The sequence below is a fragment of the Halichoerus grypus genome, chromosome 4, assembly GCF_964656455.1.
Source record: "Halichoerus grypus chromosome 4, mHalGry1.hap1.1, whole genome shotgun sequence".
In the NCBI taxonomy this organism is placed as follows: Eukaryota; Metazoa; Chordata; class Mammalia; order Carnivora; family Phocidae; genus Halichoerus; species Halichoerus grypus.
The window spans coordinates 10,218,688-10,240,959 of NC_135715.1; the positions used below are offsets into that span (position 1 = coordinate 10,218,688).

At 39.5% G+C, this 22,272-nt stretch overlaps 1 protein-coding gene across 5 annotated transcripts in view; it reads left to right on the plus strand.

The window, feature by feature from the left end:
• NALCN (sodium leak channel, non-selective) overlaps positions 1 to 22,272 on the plus strand; it is a 309,038-nt gene that overhangs the window by 119,027 nt on the left and 167,739 nt on the right. For all 5 annotated transcript variants that reach the window (XM_078070121.1, XM_078070118.1, XM_078070117.1 and 2 more), the window contains one exon: positions 12,133 to 12,264. In XM_078070121.1, coding sequence (XP_077926247.1) covers positions 12,133 to 12,264 — 132 coding nt within the window. The remainder of the gene's footprint in view (positions 1 to 12,132; positions 12,265 to 22,272) is intronic.

The following is a 22,272-nucleotide window of genomic DNA, read 5'->3' on the forward strand; positions in this document are numbered from 1 at the left end:
CTGGCTTTATTCTGTTTCTTGCACAGTGCCCAAATATGGCTGTTTGCAACTGAGTTTGGTGACCTCTCATTCAAGAGCTCTAAAGAGACTCACCAAGGAAACATCCAAAGATGGGTGTGAGGCTGGGAGACTATAGTTTCATAGTAGACCTCCCCAAATGGGAGATTGGCCAGAGGCAGCTGGTCATGGGAATGGAATGGAAGCAGCAAGTCCACTTAAGTGAAGTATTCCTACAGTAGGAACCCAAAGTAATTTTCCCTTCTTAATCCCTTCTGAAGACTTTGCCTCGTCTCTGTCTACAAGAGCCACTGCTGAACACCCCTGGGAGCTTCATGGAGCGGGTGGAGAGGGACCTAACTTTTTGGCCATATGAGTAGTGGGACTTGACCTCAGGAGTTATTACTCAGGGACAGGTTCCCTACTAAACTTCGAAGTCTTGCAGGGCTTGAGAAGTCTTTTAAGGGCCAAATAGACCACTATGGTCTGACCTGAAGTTCAAATCACCCTGTATAGGATAGTTCCTTTGAAGAAACACCACCTAATTTCCTTGTATTTATAAGTGAATAATTTGTAAATTAGAGCCATTTCACAATATAATATTCAATCCCTTCCTTGCATTAAAAAGATTATGAAATAATGTGGAGACACAGATGGGGAGAATACCTCTGTATCCACCGTTGGAAATAATAACAGCTCACGTTTGTGGACCACCCCCTCTATGTCAGCCACACTGTGTGTTCCAGGTGTTCAATTATTTCGCGCTCACACGTGCCACAGTTGTAGGTGCTATTGTGACCTCTGTGGAGGGAACAAAGGCTCCCTGTGACCTGTTTTGACCTCTGTGGAACAGATGAGGCAAGAGAGCTTAAGTAATTTGGTGAAGGTCACGTAGCTGGTTACCGACTGGGAAGATGGCACTTTCTACCCCTAGTGGCAACTTGTAACAATTATCAGCGTTTCGCATCCTGTCCACCACTGATGTTATCAGACTTTTACACCTGATGGTGTGAAGATACAACATTCAATTTAGATCTCCCTGATTTACAGTCTGTGGAAGTTGAGCACTTTCTGAATAGATTCACAGGCCACTTTCTGTAGATTGCTTATTCATTCTGTAAATAAGCCCATTTACCTGTTGATTTTTTCCAAACGATTTTCAGAAATTCTGTGCAATTCTAAAGGGCGTATCACTTCTGTCTAACGGAGAAGACACTGAGATATTAGAAAGATATGTCTGAAATATTAGTGCTTGGCATCTGGATGCACACTCTTCAGGTGATGGTGCAGTTCTCTTAGGTGGTATTACCGAAACCATTTAGAAAGTGTCTTCAGTGTGTGCTTCATTGTGCATCTCAGAAAAGGGAAAAGTGATAGTTGACTCTTTTCACATCAACCAGTTACTTAGCTGTTTAAACTCTATTTTAGCCTAAGCAACAGCTGCACGAAGAGGTCACTCTCGTGCATGATAAAAAGTTCTGTTAAATGGGTCCCTGGCTGCGCTGTGACAAGCCATTTTTCTCCTGCCTCTCAGGTAGGCGTGTTCGTCTCTTGACAATTTGACAGATGTGGCCGCACAGTTGAGCCATCTTCCCAAACACACCCAGTGATCTATTACTGCAAAGAAAATCACTGACAAGAAAATGAAAGTATGCACGAAACCCAGCATGCTCGAGCTCCGTTTCTCTCTGTAGCATCTTGTGCCTCCATCTGTAAAGAACAGAGATAATAGGCTCTAACCATAAGTAGGTCAAATGGTGGCAAAATTATTACTCTAGCGTTTTAATGCTTTCTGAGAACATTTCCATTGAAGGCAAAGATTGGGGGAGGTGGACTGTGTGATGTGTGTATTTCAAGTGATAAAGTGACATGCGAGGCACTTCTCAGACGTCTGTCTTGTTAATGAACCTTCCCAGGAACTGGCAGACAATTTCAAGAATTGATTGAACCCAGGAGAATTTAGCTTCCATCCACAAGCAAACCTCTGCTGTGCTTACAGACCAAGGTGACGAGATGGTGTGGCCCAGCTGAGACTGGCCCAGGAGAACCTGGGACGATTTGCTAAATCTCCCAGAGCCTCGGTTTGCTGACTTGAAAAATGGGGATAATGACATCTCTTGGGGGTTTGTAAGGATTGGAAATGATGCACATAAAATGTCTAGCGCAGTGTGCGGGATGCAGTTGTCACAAGGGTGTGGAAATGACTGTCATTACTGTGTGCACACTCTTCCAACTGGCCCCTGCCTCAGAGTACCCTGTGCACGTCCAGGAAGCCTGTGCTCATGCACACCTGTAGTCTGACCTCACCGCCTTGCTCCAGCCCTGTTTCTGCATCTCAGGAGTGTCCCGAAGAGTCCAACAGACATGCGCCCACTTGTTCTCATGAGCACGTTGCCCCTCTCATCTTGAAAAATCAAACACACCTCTCCCTGACCCATTCCCACGTAGAAACGGGCTTTTCCTGCCTCTCCAGAACTAGGATGCACCCCCATCATCCTCCCTGAGTCTGACTTGTCCACAATTCTGTCATTAATTCAGTCTTTTCAATTTCTTTGAATCATCCCCCCTCCATCCCAATCTAATGGCCATACCTTCAAAATCAGGTCAAACAAAACTTCCTCAATACAGTGGTTGATCTCTGACGCCTCAATTCAGTTTGGTCACTTTCTTCTCTACTTCTGGTTGCTTCCATTATAGCTTTCACATGATAAGTGCTTGGCAAATATTTGGGGGATTATATGTGAGTGTACACATATACATGCTTTCATGTACAGAACTACACCACCTCACACACAGCAGACACAAATTCTCACCCTCCTGTTACGCAGAGGCCCATGACACCCCTCCTGGACACTGGTGTGTGCGCACACACTCCCATCTTCGTCTCTAAGAGCAGAACATAAAACAGCTGGCTTGGAGGAAAAGTTTTTTGGGGGAAAAAAAAGGAATAAAAAGTATTCTATAAGAACCTGGAATGGGAATTAAGAACAGGAAGAATAAAATATCTAGAGCCAAAACAGCACAAACCAAAGGTATAAGAAGGTAGTTAAAAAGCTAATTGAAAGAGACCTGTTATAGTCTTGAAACCAGTTATGGCCAAATTAACTAAAGAGAGGAGCTAATTGTGTAACTTTTCAATTCTAAACATTTTATATATATAAATATATATATATAGTATATATATATATAAAATATATTTATGTAAGTATATATATTTTATATATTTATATACATATATATTTAAATATACATTCTACATATTTATATATACAAATAGAATATATATGCATTTCAAATAATAATTATATTTAGAATAGAGACCAGACATGATAAAAATAAGATAAAATTAATACTATTTTTGTTTATCTATCTATCTTCTGTTGATTAAATGGTTTGGTGTCTTTGATTTTGGGGCCTCATGGAAGAAAGAAATATTCAAAACATCTTAAAATTATTTGCGTTTCAGATTATCCCAAACTAAATTCCTATATTGTTGTATATTTTCATCTTCTAGTTTGAATAAATCCCATGACTCTTCGATATTTACATTTATATTAACCAGGAGACATTTACCAACTTATGCCAGGCATTCATAATACAGTCTTGGGAGATGAATTTCCATCAAATATTTGTTACATTGTCACCTTTGGAAAAAATGAAGGGTACGTTGTTCTTCTTCTGAGCCTTGATTTCTGGGGTTAAATATGCAGCCCTCCTTAAAGTCCTCAGCTAAGGTTTGAAATTGCTATGTATTTATCTCCGTCTTCAGCACAGTTAGTGCAGTTGAAGGGTTTGGAGGAGCAGTGTGACTCCCTCCGTGCCCTACAGCTGATGTAAAAAACGTGTCATTTCATAGTCAGTATAGTTCCTGCCTATTTTTTCAACCCCTCAAATTTGTTTTTCTCTCTTTCCTCAATAATTTAAGTATCTCAAAATGAATCACCCACTTGAAGATACTATCTAGTTCAAAAATTCTTGTTTAACTCTGTGTTCATCGAATGTAACAACCTAAGCCCTTCACTGTGTCAGATCTAAAATTTGTTGAAAATGACCGCTATTTAATTTCATTTTCAAATTTGTGATTCCCCTCTTGAATTTAAAACAAAAGTTTTATGTTCACTTGTCCACCAGTTAATACTAAAAATAAAAATAAACATATGAGTAAATTTGAAGTGATTCTACATATAGACATTTTAATTAGCTACGGGAATGTCGATTGAAGTGTGCAAAGACCTTAAAATCATCATAGTGTAAGGTCCCCTGTCTAGCAGCCTTGCTGTGGACCTTCCTAACTTCTCACTAAAGTACTCATGAAGACAAGAGAAACTCACAAGAATACTGATAACTAAGACTAAGAAAGCACCTTTTGTCAAAATCTGGTGAGATTAGCTGGTAACTCTATGGCCTGTTGAACACTAGTGAGAAAGTAGAAAATGTTAGCACCTGCAGTCTGGCATTTCACTTATAATTGATTGTAAGTCAGAATCAGAGGATCTGGGGAAGGGATGGTCACTATGGAGGCTTATTGCTGGAATATGTGCAGTAGCCTCATGGGCCAGTCATCACTCTGGGTCCTATTGTGCCCAAGGCTGAATGGTGCAGCTCCTTGGAATATACAGATAGAAGATTATAGTACCTGAGAGGCACCTGGGTGGCTCAGTTCGTTAAGCATCCTACTAGTGATTTTGGCTCAGGTCATGATCTCAGGGTTGTGAGATCAAGGCCTGTGTTGGGCTCTGTGTTGGACATGCAGCCTGCTTAAGATTCTCTCTCTCCCTCTCCCCATCTCTCTCTCTCTCTCTCTCTCAAAAAAAAAAAAATTACTTGAACTCAAATGTCCTAATTTGTTTTACTTACTTCACATCAATACATCTAAAAATAGGATCAAGAGTGAGAGGGTCTATGTGAGTGCCCTTGGTATTATGAGTCATGATGGGTCTCTAGGTATCAGAATGGGATGATACATATGTCATCCAGCCTAGAGTAACAAGGAGGTGCCAGAGAGCTGGGGCAGCTGGGCATGGGGCAGTGCTGTGCTTGCAAATGTTTAAAATGTTTAATAACCATCTTGAAGTGGGAGAGTCCTGACTGGTAGCTTTTGCTAATTTCCATGGTGTGCCCACTATGGCCAATTTGAAGTTAACTGAACATGAAGTTGGGGAGAGATGTACACAGTTGCAGCGGAGCACACCACACGTGGGGCCAGCTGCGTTCCCCAACCACCTTCAATCAAGATGGCATATATATATAGAGAGAGAGAGAGTAAAATTTTTGATAATCTTATCTGAAGCACCTAGTTTCCAAGGTCACTATAGAGGAGAAGAGAGAAAGAGTTTGGAGAAGGCACGCCCTTTCTTAATTGTCCCTTTCAAAATGACACATCACTTCCATTCCATTCCGGTGATGAGAACCACTCTTACTGCCCCACGTCGAGGCTAACAGGCTAAGTAATGTCATTTATATCTGTGCCCGGGGTGAGGAGCAGGCTTGGTGGGTGTATTGGTTAAACAACAAGCCCCCCCTAAAACTTAACAGCTTATAAAACAGACACTGATTTTTGCTCATGAATTTGTGGCTCAGCTGATCCCAGCCAGGCTCGTCCTGTATTTGCAGTCAGCCAGCATCCTCAGCTAGCTCGTCAGCTAGCATCTCTGCTTCGGGGCCGTGGCTGACTCTCGGGGTAAAGGGGATGGTGGGGCCCACGGGCTCCATGCAGCAAGCCTGCCTAGAATGTCGGTGTGATGGTCCACGGAGCTGCAAGAATAAGTCTCAACCCCCAACTATTTTCTGAATCTCTGTTCACATCATCTCTGCCGTTGTCTTGCTACCAAAACAAGCCACATGGCTAAGTCCAGAGTCAGAGTGGGAGGGCGCCGCCGAGGCTCTGGCTGCAGGGACGTAGGTGCTGTTCTGTCTCTGCTGCACGGGCTAGAAGAAATGTGACTCGCCGACTTACTAGCCTAATAGTCGGTCCTTCTTAGTGGCACTTCTTTTCCACTGGGCATGCATTTACTTTTCGTTAAAATCTTGTTTGCATCACACAGTGGAGCTGGCGTTTGAAAAATATTAATAACAGTAATAAATACTTGTGTGGCAATTTACGATTTAACCTCTAACCTTACTCTTGCAGAGTAGAGTGAAAGATAGGCTCATGCTGGCCAAGAGATGAAAATACCTTAGGAACCTCCTCTTCCTTCTTTCTACAATTTGACTTCCATGTTTGGGAAGTCCCCCAGCTTACTGTCCAGGAAAGAGAGCAACCCAGTCAGGGCTTGACCTATTCACGGATATCACAGACTCTCATTACCTTCGAGGGAAGTCACTTGTGGATTTCCGTCTATCCTCTGGCTCTCCAGGGGCAGGCAGATGGGAAAGGCAGAGTTTCTCAGGACATCTACTGGTTCTGTTTTCAGTCTTGTTATAAACACATTCGCTTTTTTTTTTTTTTTTAACAATTCTCTATATCAGACAGCATTATTTTATATATTGATTTTAGAAGTAACATATACCAGATGTCTTCTAAATACGGGAAATGAAAGATGCACCACTTGCACATGAGAGATGTATTTTAGGTTTTATGTACTTGGTCTTTGTAACACTGTGTTCTTGTTCTTATGCTCATGGCTGCATATGCAAGATGGTTTCTGAGAATATCATTGTGTAATTGCATTGTTCTCCAAATATGTTTATTTTGGACAATTAAAACAGTTTTTAGTACATGGTTGATACAATGTACAGTGCATGAAATTTGTTTACCAAGGTAGGATATTTTTATTCTCTCAAGCAGCAATTTAAAGAAAGATGTGATTTCTGAGCTGTACTATTCATTATCCTAATTTATCCTCATTGTGGCCTCGAAGGCCACAGTTTTGATCTGTTGGGTGTTTGCCTACAGGGTCTTCAGAATCTTTAAGGCAGTGTTTTATAGGCAAAATTACTGAACAAATTAATAGAAATAACTCCAGTGAAGCACTCAAGCTAAAAATGGGATAGCATAAGACCTTTCTAAAAGTCTGTACACCTTCACGGTCCCTCTCAAGATTAATTATCTCTTTGGCTTGATTTCTCGTATTGTACCTTCTTACCTTCCCCATAAGCAACTGATTCTATCTCTACCTTTAAATGCTTAGAGTGTTTTCAAATACAGTAGTAATAATAATAAGAGTCCTGAGCGCAAGATGTTGGCTATGTGTTAGACTCTATATTAAATAGTCTCATTTCTATTCATGTTACCACCTAGAGATGTAGGTGCTCTCAAATTCGTTTCTCATATACAAACACTAAGTCACAGAGAGGTTCAATCATGCACAGAGTCAAGATTTGAACTCAGTTCAGCCTGTCTTCAAACTGATATTTTTCCCCACCCTGGAGATTTTACCCCCTTCTGTGAGGAACAGGTCATCTTCAGCTTTCAAATGCAAGATTCACAAACTTGTTCCCTCTATTTAATCACAAACACTTAGTGAAGGAGCTGCTGTTCTTTCTTCTTTAATACATAGAACAGCGTCAGAAGCATTTTGACTGCTTATTAGAAGGCAAAAGAGCACCTACTTTGGACTCAAAACATATGAGACTACTTTCCTTCTTTCTTTCTTTCTTTTTTTTGAAGATTTATTTATTTGACAGAGAGAGACACAGCGAGAGAGGGAACACAAGCAGGGGGAGTGGGAGAGGGAGAAGCAGGCTTCCCACCGAGCAGGGAGCCCGATGTGGGGCTCGATCCCAGGACCCTGGGATCATGACCTGAGCCGAAGGCAGATGCTTAATGACTGAGCCACCCAGGCACCCCAAAACATATGAGACTACTTTCTAACTCTATGAGTTTTGAAGTCTACTTATCCTTACCTTGTCCTTTCTTCATATGTGAAAGGAGGTAACAAAACATCTATCACACAGGGTTGTTGATTAAATGATATTTTTACATCAGCACACAAAATGCTTGGAAGGAAACTTGCCACAAACCAAGCACTCAAATGGTGATCTTGTTTTGATAATACATCTTGGTGTCAGTTTGAATTGAGTGAGGATCCCTATCCATATTTGGTGTAGACTTCACAGTCTCTTGAGAACATTCCTTTTGTGGTAGGACTCAGAACTAATAAAAGTGACCTTTCTCATTCTTCTGCTTGAGTTGGGACTCAGCATCATGCTGCAGACCCATTGTCTCATTACACGTTCTAAAACAGAGTAAGGTGTAAACCTTAGTTGCCATAATGAGTTTACATTTGTAGTAATAAAGTTTACAGAGACCCCTACTGACGTATCACCTTGGGTGGAGCCCTTTGGTGAGGTAGAATTCTGTAGTGCTAGTGCTGTATGCAGTCAGGCTTCAGAGGAGATGATTGAACTGGTGTATGTCAAAATCATGAACAATATTTGTATTAGATTCCTATTCTGCTGGAACACATTACCGCAAACTTACTGACTTACAACAACATATTATTTATAGTTGTGTAGGTCAGAACTCCAAAATGAGTTTCAGCTGGCTAAAATGAAGGTCTCAGGAAGACTGCATTACTTTTGGAGGTCTAGGGAAGAAACAATTTTCTTGCCTTTTCCAGATTCTAGACATCACTTGACTTTATGAAAGAGTCTGTGATGGGTCTTCATAAAACTTGCCCCAAATGATTGAAAAGCCAACACATACTTTGTTCTTCATGAACCTGGTTTAGTTGGGTTTTAATCTTGGAGTTGAAGAGTTGGGGGAAGGTAGGCATTCATTTTGTGGTGGTGTATCCTAACATATTACCATAATATTCCAGCAAGTATTGTTCTATTCTATTCAGTGATTATAGACTTTCAGAGTCATGAAATCGTGAATTTGTGAAAACATTTATAGGTCACGCAGTTTAAACTGCTACTCAAGGAGTATCCTCTACAACAGAGCTTCTCACACTTTAATATGCACATTAGTTATTGGTGACCTTGTTAAAAATGCAGATTCTGATTCAGTAGGTTTAGGATAGGGCCTGAAAACCTGCATTTCTTTTTTTTTTTATTAATATATAATGTATTATTTGTTTCAGGGATACAGGTCTGTGATTCATCAGTCTTACACAATTCACAGAGCTCACCATAGCACATACCCTCCCCAGTATCCATCACCCAGCCACCCCATCCCTCCCACCCCCCACCACTCCAGCAACACTCAGTTTGTTTCCTGAGATTAAGAGTCTCTTATGGTTTGCATTTCTAATACGCTCCCAGGAAACTCCTGGTCTGGGGACCACACTTTGAGTAGTTAAGGCTCCTAAGCATTCCTGACAGATACTGCTGCTTTGGGGATGGTTCTGTTATAGTCTTTTCTTTGTATTTTGGTAATTCCAACTGTCACATACAATTGGTTTTTCTTAGATCAAAACCAAACTAAAAATATATGTAAAACTTGTCTGATTTTTTAAAAATATAAACCAAAATCACATTGCAATTGAAGGGAACCATAAAAAGTTGAATGTGTATGCAGGATCCAAAGAGTTTTATGTTACATAGAGAAATATATACATAAATGTATAAATATATATACACAAACATGCATATGTGTGTTCATAGGTATATATATATCCACATCCATGTTAAATAATTCTGAAAAATCTCAAGTTATATAATATTTTGTGGAACTGACTCAACTTTAACATTTCCCTTTACATTAATTTTTTTTAAGATTTTTTATTTATTTATTTGACAGAGAGACAGTGAGAGAGGGAACACAAGCAGTGGGGAGTGGGAGAGGGAGAAGCAGGCCTCCTGCTGAGCAGGGAGCCCAATGCGAGGCTCGATCCCAGGACCCCGGGATCATGACCTGAGCCGAAGGCAGACACTTAATGACTGAGCCACCCAGGTGCCCCGATTTTTTATTTTCTTATAAAAATTAATGTAAAAGTAGGGCGCCTGGGTGGCTCAGTTGTTAAGTGTCTGCCTTCAGCTCAGGTCGTGATCCCAGGGTCCTCTGTTCGAGCCCCATATTGGGCTCCCTGCTCAGCAGGAAGCCTGCTTCTCCCTCTCTCGCTCCCCCTGCTTGTGTTCCCTCTCTCACTGTGTCTCTCTCTGTCAAATAAATAAATAAAATCTTTAAAAAAATAAAATAAAATAAAAAATCGAAGGGTATAAATTTGTACTGTCCTATAGATATAAGCATGAGTCTAAATGTGATGTTTCTAGCCCTCTGCTTAATTAAGGAAACTGACAGCCAGCCAACATGGGTTGGATTGAATTGAGCTGAAGTGGATCATATCACTAGCTCTCACGTCAAAGCTAGAGTTACTGGTTCTAATATTCAGATTTAGCTACTGCACATACTGGTCACCTTAATTCTTATTTAATATTTGAAAGTTACTACTTTGGAGAAAGTCAGCTAAGCTGTGGTGATTATAGTGTATCAAAATCCATTGTAAGTGATTATTTTAATGACTCTGTACCAACAGGGCCATGTAGACATTCAGACAAAAAACAACCTAATTATAATGGCAACACCAAAGGAAGCTGTGGCAGTTACAAAACCAATTTAAAAGTTTTTTGACAGCCGTGGCTAAAAGCTTTGTTTAGATCTTTTAGTAATAACAGTTTACTTAAGACACAAATCCACAGCTAAGGAAAGTAGAGTTGTGGCTTTTCTGTCATGCAGATAAAGTAGAACTCCGTTGAAATATTTTTAATAGAACATTATGTTGAAAAGAGTATAGGAAAGGAATAATAGTTATGGAATGTAACTCTCACAAGAGACCAAATAACAATACAAATTCTAATGAGAGTAGAAATGTGCCGGCTGATTTGCTTATCTGTCTTATGAAGGTCAGTTTCTGCAAGCAAATTGGTGTGCCTTTAAATATGTTGATTGGCAGTCCTGGGATTTGATTTTGTATTACCTATAAAGTCAAAGGCACATGGATGTAATGCTTCCATACACAGACCCTTACTAAATATCTGCTTTTCCAATAGCTCCGACATCTCTCAAATTATTAGATCTTATCACCTTTATTTATCTCCCTTGGTCCTGGACTCCATCAAATACACAGCATAATTAATTCTTTGACCTTGGGCAATTAATCTCCCATTCCTGGACAGAAAAAAAAATGCCTGGATTCACAGAATTGCACTTACTTTTATTGCAAATCTTTGTAGAACACTTATAATATGCAAGCACTGCTCTAAGCGCTTTACAAATATTGACTCATTTAAAATGGTAACAACCTTTGGAATGGCCACTGTTGTCTCTACTTTGCTGATGAGGAAACGGAAGCTCAGAAAGGCTTAGCTAACTTGCCCAGGGCTGCAGAACTTGTATGTGGCGGAATCTCCGCTCCATGCAGTTTGGCTCTGAGCCCATGTCCGCAGTGACAAGTGCAGGGTATGGAAGGCCGTGTGAAGTCACATGCGTGACTGCATGAGACAGCAGCTCAGAGGAGGCAGCCCTGTTTCTCTTTTCCCATCCCCAGGTTCTACTTTAGTCAGGTGCTTTTAGTTGCCAAAATTGAAGAATTCTCAGGTCAGATCAAATGGAAGGATCCGTGCCTCTATGTGCCAAGAAGAAACAAGGCCTCCATGTGTGGTGGCGCTAGTCTCTGGGCAGTTGGTGCCAAGGGATGTGATTTAGCGGTTTGTTGTTATGCACTCAGGTCCTTTCCATAGGCCAGCTTCTCTCTCCTTTTTTTGCTGCCCGAGGCCTTCAGCCTGTACTCTCTCCTTTTATATATTGTCTACCCCACCATGGATGGACTTCAACAGACTTGGGTATGGAGCCTGCTTGTACTGTGTACTTGCTGTGTGATCTTGGACAAGTGACTTAATCTCTCTGAACTCACTGGAAAAACTGAGGAATATATCCTGCTGTGTAGGGCTACCGTGGAGATGAAAAGAGATAAAGTAAATAACATACTTATAGTATGGCCTGGAACGTTGTAAGCATTGAATACATGCTAGCCATCATAATAACAGTCATTATTTTTGAATGCCTAATTATTTCACCTCAGTAGAGGCAGTAGACTTGGGTCCAAATTATGGGTCCACCTGCAATACTTGTGTGACAGTGGGGAAGTTATTTAACTCTGCTGAGCCTCCATTTTCCTCTCTATAAAATTGGGGTAACTTCCTAGAGCGGTTTCTGTCTTTGTTGAGAGTGTATCTGTTTTGCCTCCTCAGCAAATGATGCGGTCATCTGTGTTCCACATGTTCATTCTGAGCATGGTGACTGTGGATGTGATAGTAGCCGCGAGCAACTACCACAAAGGAGAGAGCTTCAGACGGCAGTACGACGAGTTCTACCTCGCAGAGGTAAGCAGCCCCTTCGGAGGCAGATCAGTGTTCAAGGTAAAGGTGAACCTCAGGTGGTGCCTTTTAGAAGTATGAAAATTAACATAAGTTCCTTAATTACTTGACTTTGACCAAAGCTGATTCATTGCTTCTTAAATGTTTCTTTGGTCACTGTGTTGCCTGGCTCATTTTCTGTCGCCCTCGGACTGAGTGACTTCCCCACCGTGTCACATTGCCAAGGTAACTCCTTTGCCCCCGCTCTTACTCTTTTGAGCTTGCTATTTTCCTATCCACCTCTCATTTTCTCTCCCTTTCTCATGTTGTGTTAGTCTGTTTCCTACTAAGTGTAAGAAGCACAGATTCAGAAGATTGTAAGTAAGCAAGTCAGCTCAACAAGACCAAAGAGAGGGCAGGAGGGAAATTGAAAAAGATAATACAATAATTTCTGTGCTAGAAACAGAGGTGTTACCACCTGCACTGAAGATACCAAGTCAGGAGCAGGTAGGTTTAGTGATTAAATAAGCATCTTCTAGCATCCTACATACCATACTAGAGTTTTGGAATAGTACTTCTTATTGACTGAGTAACTTTGTTAATAGTTGATTCTTAAATATTTTAATGACATCCAGAGACCACTTTCTTATTGTGAAAAATTATTTCTAAAATACATCTCAGAATTCAGTGATTACATATTTATGGAAAATTGATTGACATATAACTCTTTAGAAACCCATTTATCTTTTAAATGAGGTATGCATATACAGCTGAACTACACTTTAAGAAATCCAATATATGAAAAAGTAAACTTAAAAAAAACAGAAAAAATAGTAATTTGACTATTTTTATTATAAAAGCATTTTCCATGTAAAAAAAAAAAATCAATTTGCCATATAGTTGAGTTCTCTAAGATATCCAGAATTCCTCCAGTACATTTAAAAATGGATTTGGTTAATAAAAATTCAATCCACCCACACATAAACTTTTCAGAAAAAGAACTGATGGCATATACCTATTGAATGTTAGCATCTATGTGGGTATCAAGAAACTTTTAAGGAGTCACTTATGAGTTCCCCTCTTCATGGAGGTTTGTTGCCTGTAACAAAATATCATTTATATTAAACTTCTACTGTGATGTTATGCTCCGTAATTGCTATGTGGTATATGGAGCTTATAGTTTAGCAAGAAATATAGACAGTAAACAATAAGTGTTTTATGCTGTGGAGTACCAATGACAGGAACTCATGAAGACATTATATCGAGCCTGACACTTGGAAAATGGGTATAATTTTGCTACAGATCCAGCACACAAAGATTGGGTTGTCATTAAAAGCACAGGGAAACATGGACCAATAGTAATTTTTGCAGGTGAATTTCTAAAGCAAGAATGGAACATTGAAGGAATCCCAGTCAAGTGATTGCTGTCTGAAGTAGAAAGCAAGGTCTATATCCAGCCTGATAACAAGACTATAAAATGGGAAGGTGTGGACCCTGTGAAGAATGCAAAAAAAAAAAAAAAAAGCAAATTAAAGATACATCAATTCCAATCCTGAAGACCCAGCTGAATTTTGAGGCTACAAATTCATAATCATACCAACTTAGACAGATCTGTGCCTTCTTTAGTTCTTTAGGGGAGAAAGGCAACACTTAGACTGAGCCAGCTCTGGAGATTTTCCGGGCTGGTGGAGCTGAGAGAGGTAGAGAAGGTAAGGGTTTTTGTTTTGGTTTTGGTTTTTTGGGTTTTGTTTGTTTGTTTGTTTTGGTGCAAAATGGTGGTTTTATTAAAGCACTGGGACAGGACCTGTGGGCAGAAAGAGCTGCTGCCCCGGGGTTATGAGGGGTGGCTGATTATATACTATGGGGTTGGGGGAGGTAAGGAAAAGGGAGGTTTCAAAAGGATTTTCTTATGTTAAAGAAGACTCACAGGATACCAAAGACCTTGCCATTGTCAAGTGAAGGTTGTTTTTCCTTCTAGCAAGGCATTAACATTAAGATAGTTGGGAGCTTCCTGGAGGAACATTACACTCTGCCTGCTTCAAGTATCTGTCAATGGCTGCAGGATTTAGGATTTCAGAATAATTCTGGATAACTAAATATAAAATATGGAGTGTTATATGGATGTGATTGGCTCAAACATAATGATGGAGTCAAGGCAAGATGTCAAGGAGCTATCAGACTGAGATGTTGGCTGCAATCTTCACAGTGACATTGAAATCATTCAGTGTGAGGCCCGTTCTTGGGGAAGGAGCATAGGCAGGGGCATATAGGAAGGACTGATGGAGAGATTAATAGACGGCAGCCACAGGGAGAGTCAGATGAGAAGGTATCTTAACCTGATGGAATACGCCTCAAAGGAGTGTTGAGGAGTAATAGACAGGGCATCTCTTCCTCATCCGTATGCTATCCTACATGGGCCATGTGGGATACTGGAGCATGAGCATCCCCTTCTGGAAAGGGCTGTGGAGGAAGGCATGCATTTGGGACAGAATCAGCTGAGGCAAGGACATAGGAAACAGATTCAGTGAACAGGGATAAGTCAGCAAAGTTTTTCTTAAAGAGCCAGATAATAAACATCATGCGCTTTTCAGGCCACATGCTCTTTATCTCAGCTACTCAACTCTACCATTGTTGTACAAAAATGATGTACAAAATGAGTGTGGGCTCAGAATGGTGGTGTTCCAATAAAACTATTTATAAAAATAAACAATGGGCTCAACTTTGGTTTAAGCTATAGAAACAGAGAGTATGTCAACTAACATCTTTATGTGTTAAATTCAAATATACTAACAACAATAATAGCTGCCATTTGGGGGAGATTCTATTATGTTGCCAGGTATTTTAAAGGACTTCATTATCCCATTTAATTCTTAAAATAGCTGTAGAAATTCGAGTGTATGGGCTATCGTGATTCAGTATTTAAGGCAATAGCATAATATAGTATTTTGGAAACTTTGTTTTTAAAATAGATCACAAATGGCCCTGAGCTTTCAAAGAAGTAATTTCTTGAGTTCCCACATATTCCAGGATAACCTCAAAATCCAAAATAAACTACTCTACCCATTAGAATCAACTTGCAGTCTAAAAAACATCCTTTCTGCATAAATTAAGCTGCTTAGCTTCTGTTGTATAGCTGGAGACCAGTTTTGCTACTTTGGACTAACTAACCTAAATTTAAAATTGGTTAAGAACCAGGAAAAACTTTTCTTTGTTTTTTTAGGCTATGTATAAATGTAAAAAGGTAAATTTACTTTCTTTTGTAAGAGTTTGCATTTTTAATTCTGATCTAAGATAAAACATTGTTCGTAATAGTATACATAAAATCACATTTTTATAATGAACATAATTATATTTTTAAATGGATATTCTCATTCTCTTAAGTAATAAAACTTAAACAGTACTTTTGTATTGTTATATAAAAATATATAAATATATAGGTGTATCCATTAGACTGTATGTTTAATAGAACCTTATCAGCACAGTGTTATGCAAAGAAGATTAACAATTTTAACAAAATTCCTCTTTTAAGAAAGTCACAAATTGATGGGAGAGCTAGCACAATGAAGCAAGCAATGAAGAACAGCATTTCTGGTCAGGAGACAGGTTTACCTTGTTTAGAACTCCAGGATATCTCTTTGGTTTCCTGGTTTTTTTTTTCTTTTCTTTTTTTTTTTTTTAAGATTTTATTTATTTATTTGACAGAGAGAGAGGAACACAAGCGGGGGCATGGGAGAGGGAGAAGCAGGCTCCCCGGGGAGCAGGGAGCCTGATGCGGGGCTCGATCCCAGGACTCTGGGATCATGACCTGAGCCGAAGGCAGACGCTTAATGACTGAGCCACCCAGGCACCCCTGGTTTCCTGTTTTTCTATGGCAGCTATGTGTTTGAAGCAGAAAGTCTTTTTTTTTATTTTTTTATTTTATTATGTTAGGTTAATCACCATACATTACATCATTAGTTTTTGATGTAGTGTTCCATGATTCATTGTTTGCGTATAACACCCAATGCTCCATTCAGTATGCGCCCTCTTTAATACCCATCACCGGGCTAACCCATCCCCCCACCCCCCTCCCCTCTAGCACCCTCAGTTTGTTTCTCAGAGTCCATAGTCTCTCATGGTTCGTCTCCCCCTCTGACTTCCCCCCCTTCATTTTTCCCTTCCTACTATCTTCTTCCTTTTTTTTTTTTTTAACATATAATGTATTATTTGTTTCAGAGGTATAGATCTGTGATTCAACAGGCTTGCACACTTCACAGCACTCACCATAGCACATACCCTCCCCAATGTCTATCACCCAGCCACCCCATCACCCCCCACCACTCCAGCAACCCTCCATTTGTTTCCTGAGGTTAAGAATTCCTCATATCAGTGAGATCATATGATACATGTCTTTCTCTGGTTGACTTATTTTGCTCAGCATAATACCCTCCAGTTCCACCCACGTCGTTGCAAATGGCAAGATTTCATTCCTTTTGAAGGCTGCATAATATTCCATTGTATATATATATACCACATCTTCTTTATCCATTCATCTGTCAATGGACATCTTGGCTCTTTCCACAGTTTGGCTGTTGTGGACATTGCTGCTATAAACATCGGGGTGCACATATGCCTTCGGATCCCTACATTTGTATCTTTGGGGTAAATACCCAGTAGTGCAATTGCTGGGTCATATGGTAGCTCTATTTTCAACTTTTTGAGGAACCTCCATACTGTTTTCCAGAGTGGCTGCACCAACTTGCATTCCCACCAACAGTGTAGGAGGGTTCCCCTTTCTCTGCATCCCTGCCAACATCTGTCGTTTCCTGACTTGTTAATTTTAGCCATTCTGACTGGTGTGAGGTGGTATCTCATTGAGGTTTTGATTTGGATTTCCCTGATGCTGAGTGATGTTGAGCACTTTTTCATGTGTCTGTTGGCCATTTGGATGTCTTCTTTGGAAAAATGTCTGTTCATGTCTTCTGCCCATTTCTTGATTAGATCATTTGTTCTTTGGGTGTTGAGTTTAATAAGTTCTTTATAGATTTTGGATACTAGCCCTTTATCTGCTATGTCATTTGCAAATATCTTCTCCCATTTTGTTGGTAGCCTTTTGGTTTTGTTGACTGTTTCTTTTGCTGTGCAAAAGCTTTTTATCTTGATGAAGTCCCAATAGTTCGTTTTTGCCCTTGCTTTCCTTGCCTTTGGCGATATTTCTAGGAAGAAGTTGCTGGGGCTGAGGTCGAAGAGGTTGCTGCCTGTGTTCTCCTTTAGGATTTTGATGGACTCCTGTCTCACATTTAGGTCTTTCAACCATTTTGAGTCTATTTTTGTGTGTGGTGTAAGAAAACGGTCCAGTTTCATTCTTCTGCATGTGGCTGTCCAATTTTCCCAACACCATTTGTTGAAGAGACTGTCTTTTTTCCATTGGACATTCTTTCCTGCTTTGTTGAAGATTAGTTGACCATAGAGTTGAGGGTCCATTTCTGGGTTCTCTATTCTGTTCCATTGATCTATGTGTCTGTTTTTGTGCCAGTACCATACTGTCTTGATGATTACAGCTTTGTAATAGAGCTTGAAATCCGGAATTGTGATGCCACCAGCTTTGCTTTTCTTTTTCAACATTCCTCTGGTATTCAGGGTCTTTCCTGGTTCCATACAAATTTTAGGATTATTTGTTTCATTTCTTTGAAAAAAGTTGATGGTATTTTGATAGGGATTACATTAAATGTGTAGATTGTTCTAGGTAGCATTGACACCTTCACAATATTTGTTCGTGCAATCCATGAGCATGGAACGTTTTTCCATTTCTTTGTGTCTTCCTCACTTTCTTTCATGAGTATTCTGTAGTTTTCTGAGTACAGATTCTTTGCCTCTTTGGTTAGATTTATTCCTAGGTATCTTATGGTTTTGGGTGCAATTGTAAATGGGATCAACTCCTTAATTTCTCTTTCTTCTGTCTTGTTGGTGTATAGGAATGCCAATGATTTCTGTGCATTGATTTTATATCCTGCCATTTTACTGAATTCCTGTATGAGTTCTAGCAGTTTTGGGGTGGAGTCTTTTGGGTTTTCCCCATAAAGTATCATATCATCTGCAACGACTGAGAGTTTGACTTCTTTGCCGATTTGGATGCCTTTGATTTCTTTTTGTTGTCTGACTGCTGTGGCTAGGACTTCTAATACTATATTGAATAGCAGTGGTGATAGTGGACATCCCTGCCATGTTCCTGACCTTAGGGGAAAATCTCTCGGTTTTTCCCCATTGAGAATAGTATTTGCTGTGGGTTTTTCATAGATGGCTTTTATGATATTGAGGTATGTACCCTCTATCCCTATACTCTGAAGAGTTTTAATCAAGAAAGGATGCTGTACTTTGTCAAATGCTTTTTCTGCATCTATTGAGAGGATCATATGGTTCTTGTTCTTTCTTTTATTAATGTATTGTATCACATTGATTGATGTGTGGATGTTGAACCAACCTTGCAGCCCAGAGATAAATCCCACTTGGTCGTGGTGAATAATCCTTTTAATGTACCATTGGATCCTATTGGCTAGTATTTTGGTGAGAATTTTTGCATCCATGTTCATCAAGGATATTGGTCTGTAATTCTCCTTTTTGATGGGGTCTTTGTCTGGTTTTGGGATCAAGGTAATGGTGGCCTCATAAAACAAGTTTGGAAGTTTTCCTTCCATTTCTATTTTTTGGAACAGTTTCAGAAAAATAGGTATTAATTCTTCTTTAAATGTTTGGTAGAATTCCCCTGGGAAGCCATCTGGCCCTGGGCTTTTGTTTGTTGGGAGATTTTTGATGACTCCTTCAATTTCCTTAGTGGTTATAGGTCTGTTCAGGTTTTCTATTTCTTCCTGGTTCAGTTTTGGTAGTTTATACATCTCTAGGAATGCATCCATTTCTTCCATATTATCTAATTTGCTGGCATATAGTTGCTCATAATATGTTCTTATAATTGTTTGTATTTCTTTGGTGTTGGTTGTGATCTCTCCTCTTTCATTCATGATTTTGTTGATTTGGGTCATTTCTCTTTTCTTTTTGATAAGTCTGGCCAGGGGTTTATCAATCTTATTAATTCTTTCAAAGAACCAGCTCCTAGTCTCGTTGATCTGTTCTACTGTTCGTTTAGTTTCTATTTCATTGATTTCTGCTCTGATCTTTATTATTTCTCTTCTCCTGCTGGGTTTAGGCTTTATTTGCTGTTCTTTCTCCAGCTCCTTTAGGTGTAGGCTTAGGTTGTGTATTTGAGACCTTTCTTGTTTCTTGAGGAAGGCTTGTATTGCTATATACTTTCCTTTTAGGACTGCCTTTGCTGCATCCCAAAGATTTTGAACAGTTGTATTTTCATTTTCATTTATTTCCATGAATTTTTTAAATTCTTCTTTAATTTCCTGGTTGACCCATTCATTCTTTAGTAGGATGCTGTTTAGCCTCCATGTATTTGAGTTCTTTCCAACTTTCCTCTTGTGATTGAGTTCTAGTTTCAAAGCACTGTGGTCTGAAAATATGCAGGGAATGACCCCAATCTTTTGGTACTGGTTGAGACCTGATTTGTGACCTAGGATGTGATCTATTCTGGAGAATGTTCCATGGGCACTAGAGGAGAATGTGTATTCTGTTCCTTTGGGATCGAATGTTCTGAATATATCTGTGAAGTCCATTTGGTCCAGTGTGTCATTTAAAGTCTTTATTTCCTTGTTGATCTTTTGCTTAGATGATCTGTCCATTTCAGTGAGGGGGTTGTTAAAGTCCCCCACTATTATTGTATTGTTGTCGATGTGTGTCTTTGCTTTTGTTATTAATTGGCTTATATAATTCGCTGCTCCCATGTTAGGGGCATAGATATTTACAATTGTTAGATCTTCTTGTTGGATAGACCCTTTAAGTAGGATATAGTGTCCTTCCTCATCTTTTCTCTTATTATAGTCTTTGGTTTAAAATCTAATTTGTCTGATATAAGAATTGCCACCCCAGCTTTCTTTTGGTGTCCATTAGCATGGTAAATGGTTTTCCACCCCCTCACTTTCAATCTGGGGGTGTCTTTGGGTCTAAAATGAGTCTCTTGCAGACAGCATATCAATGGGTCTTGTTTTTTAATCCAATCTGATACCTTGTGTCTTTTGATTGAGGCATTTAGCCCATTTACATTCAGGGTAACTGTTGAAAGATATGAATTTAGTGCCATTGTATTGCCTGTAAGGTGACTGTTACTGTATATTGTCTGTGTTCCTTTCCGGTCTATGTTACTTTTGCTTAGAGGACCCCTTTCAATATTTCTTTTAGGGCTGGTTTCGTGTTTGCAAATTCCTTTAGATTTTGTTTGTCCGGGAAGCTTTTTATCTCTCCTTCTATTTTCAATGACAGCCTAGCTGGATATAGTATTCTTGGCTGCATATTTTCTCATAGTGCTCTGGATATATCATGCCAGTCCTTTCTGGCCTGCCAGGTCTCTGTGGCTAGGTCTGTTGCCAATCTAATGTTTCTACCTTTGTAGGTTACAGATCTCTTGTCCCGAGCTGCTTTCAGGATTTTTTCTTTGTTTTGAGAGTCGTAAGTTTTATTATTAGATGTCTGGGTGTTGACCTATTTTTATTGATTTTGAGGGGGGTTCTCTGTGCCTCCTGGATTTTGATACCTGTTTCCTTCCCCAAATTAGGGAAGTTCTCTGCTATAATTTGCTCCAATATACCTTCTGCCCCTCTCTCTCTTTCTTCTTCTGGGATCCCAATTATTCTAATATTGTTTCATCTTATGGTATCACTTATCTCTCAAATTCTGCCCTCATGATCCAGTAGTTGTTTAACTCTCTTTTTCTCAGCTTCTTTATTTTCCATCATTTGGTCTTGTATATCACTAATTCTCTCTTCTGCCTCATTTATCCTAGCAGTTAGAGCCTCCATTTTTTATTGCACCTCATTAATAGCCTTTTTGATTTCAACTTGGTTAGATTTTAGTTCTTTTATTTCTCCAGAGAGGGTTTCTCTAATGTCTTCCTAGTTCTTTCATTTCTCCAGAGAGGGTTTCTCTAATATCTTCCATGCTTTTTTAAAGCCCAGCTAGTATCTTTAAAATCGTCATTCTGAACTCTAGTTCCGACATCTTACTAATGTCCCTATTGATTAGGTCCCTGGCAGTCGGTACTGCCTCTTGTTCTTTTTTTTGAGGTGATTTTTTTCCATCTTGTCATTTTGTCCAGAGGACAATGGATGAATGAGAGAACAAAATGCTAACAGGGTAACAACAACCCCAGAAAAATATACACTAAACAAATCAGAAGAGGCCTGAAACCGGGGGAAAAGAAAGGGAAAGAAAGAAAAAAGAAAAAAAAAATTTAAAAAAAAGAAAAAGAATATGATCAAATATGATCAGGCTGGTGCATAGATCAGTGCCACACACTAGATTTGGGGCATATTTTGGTCTGTTGGAAGAAAGTGCCTCCCAAAATTTTAAAGAAAGAAAAGCTTATATATGTACAAAAATAAGGGTAAATACGATGAAGGGATGGAATTTGACTTCCAGAAAGTGGTCGCTTTTCTGTTCAGAAAGTTGCTGCTATTCTTTTCTTCGATCTCCTGTTGAGTTCATAGGTGTTCAGAATGGTTTGATCCCTATCTAGCTGAATTCCTGGGACCAGACAAAATTTAGGTCTCCTACTCCTCTGCCATCTTGCTCCTCCCCTCGCAGAAAGTCTTTCTTAAAGCGTGGACTATATGCCTTCTTTCAGGAAGTCATCTTTTCTAGAAAAGTAGTTTCTGTGTCCCTCTGAGGACATTTGGCTTTATGATATTTGTTAAAATGAAATTAAAGGAAAGACTCGTTTATTTTACTTCCAACAAAATCTGACACCCACATTTCACCTCATTAATCACAAGAAATGACCAAATTAAGAAAGTGACTCACTTGCCATAACAGCAGTCTTCCAGATTATCATTAAGTTTAATTTCCTTTTTGGAAAATTTTCATTAAGTTTCTTCTGACAATAACTTTTTTGGTCCTTTCTTCTAAAGGACTTGGACAGTACCCTGTTAGGTGAAAAATCATATC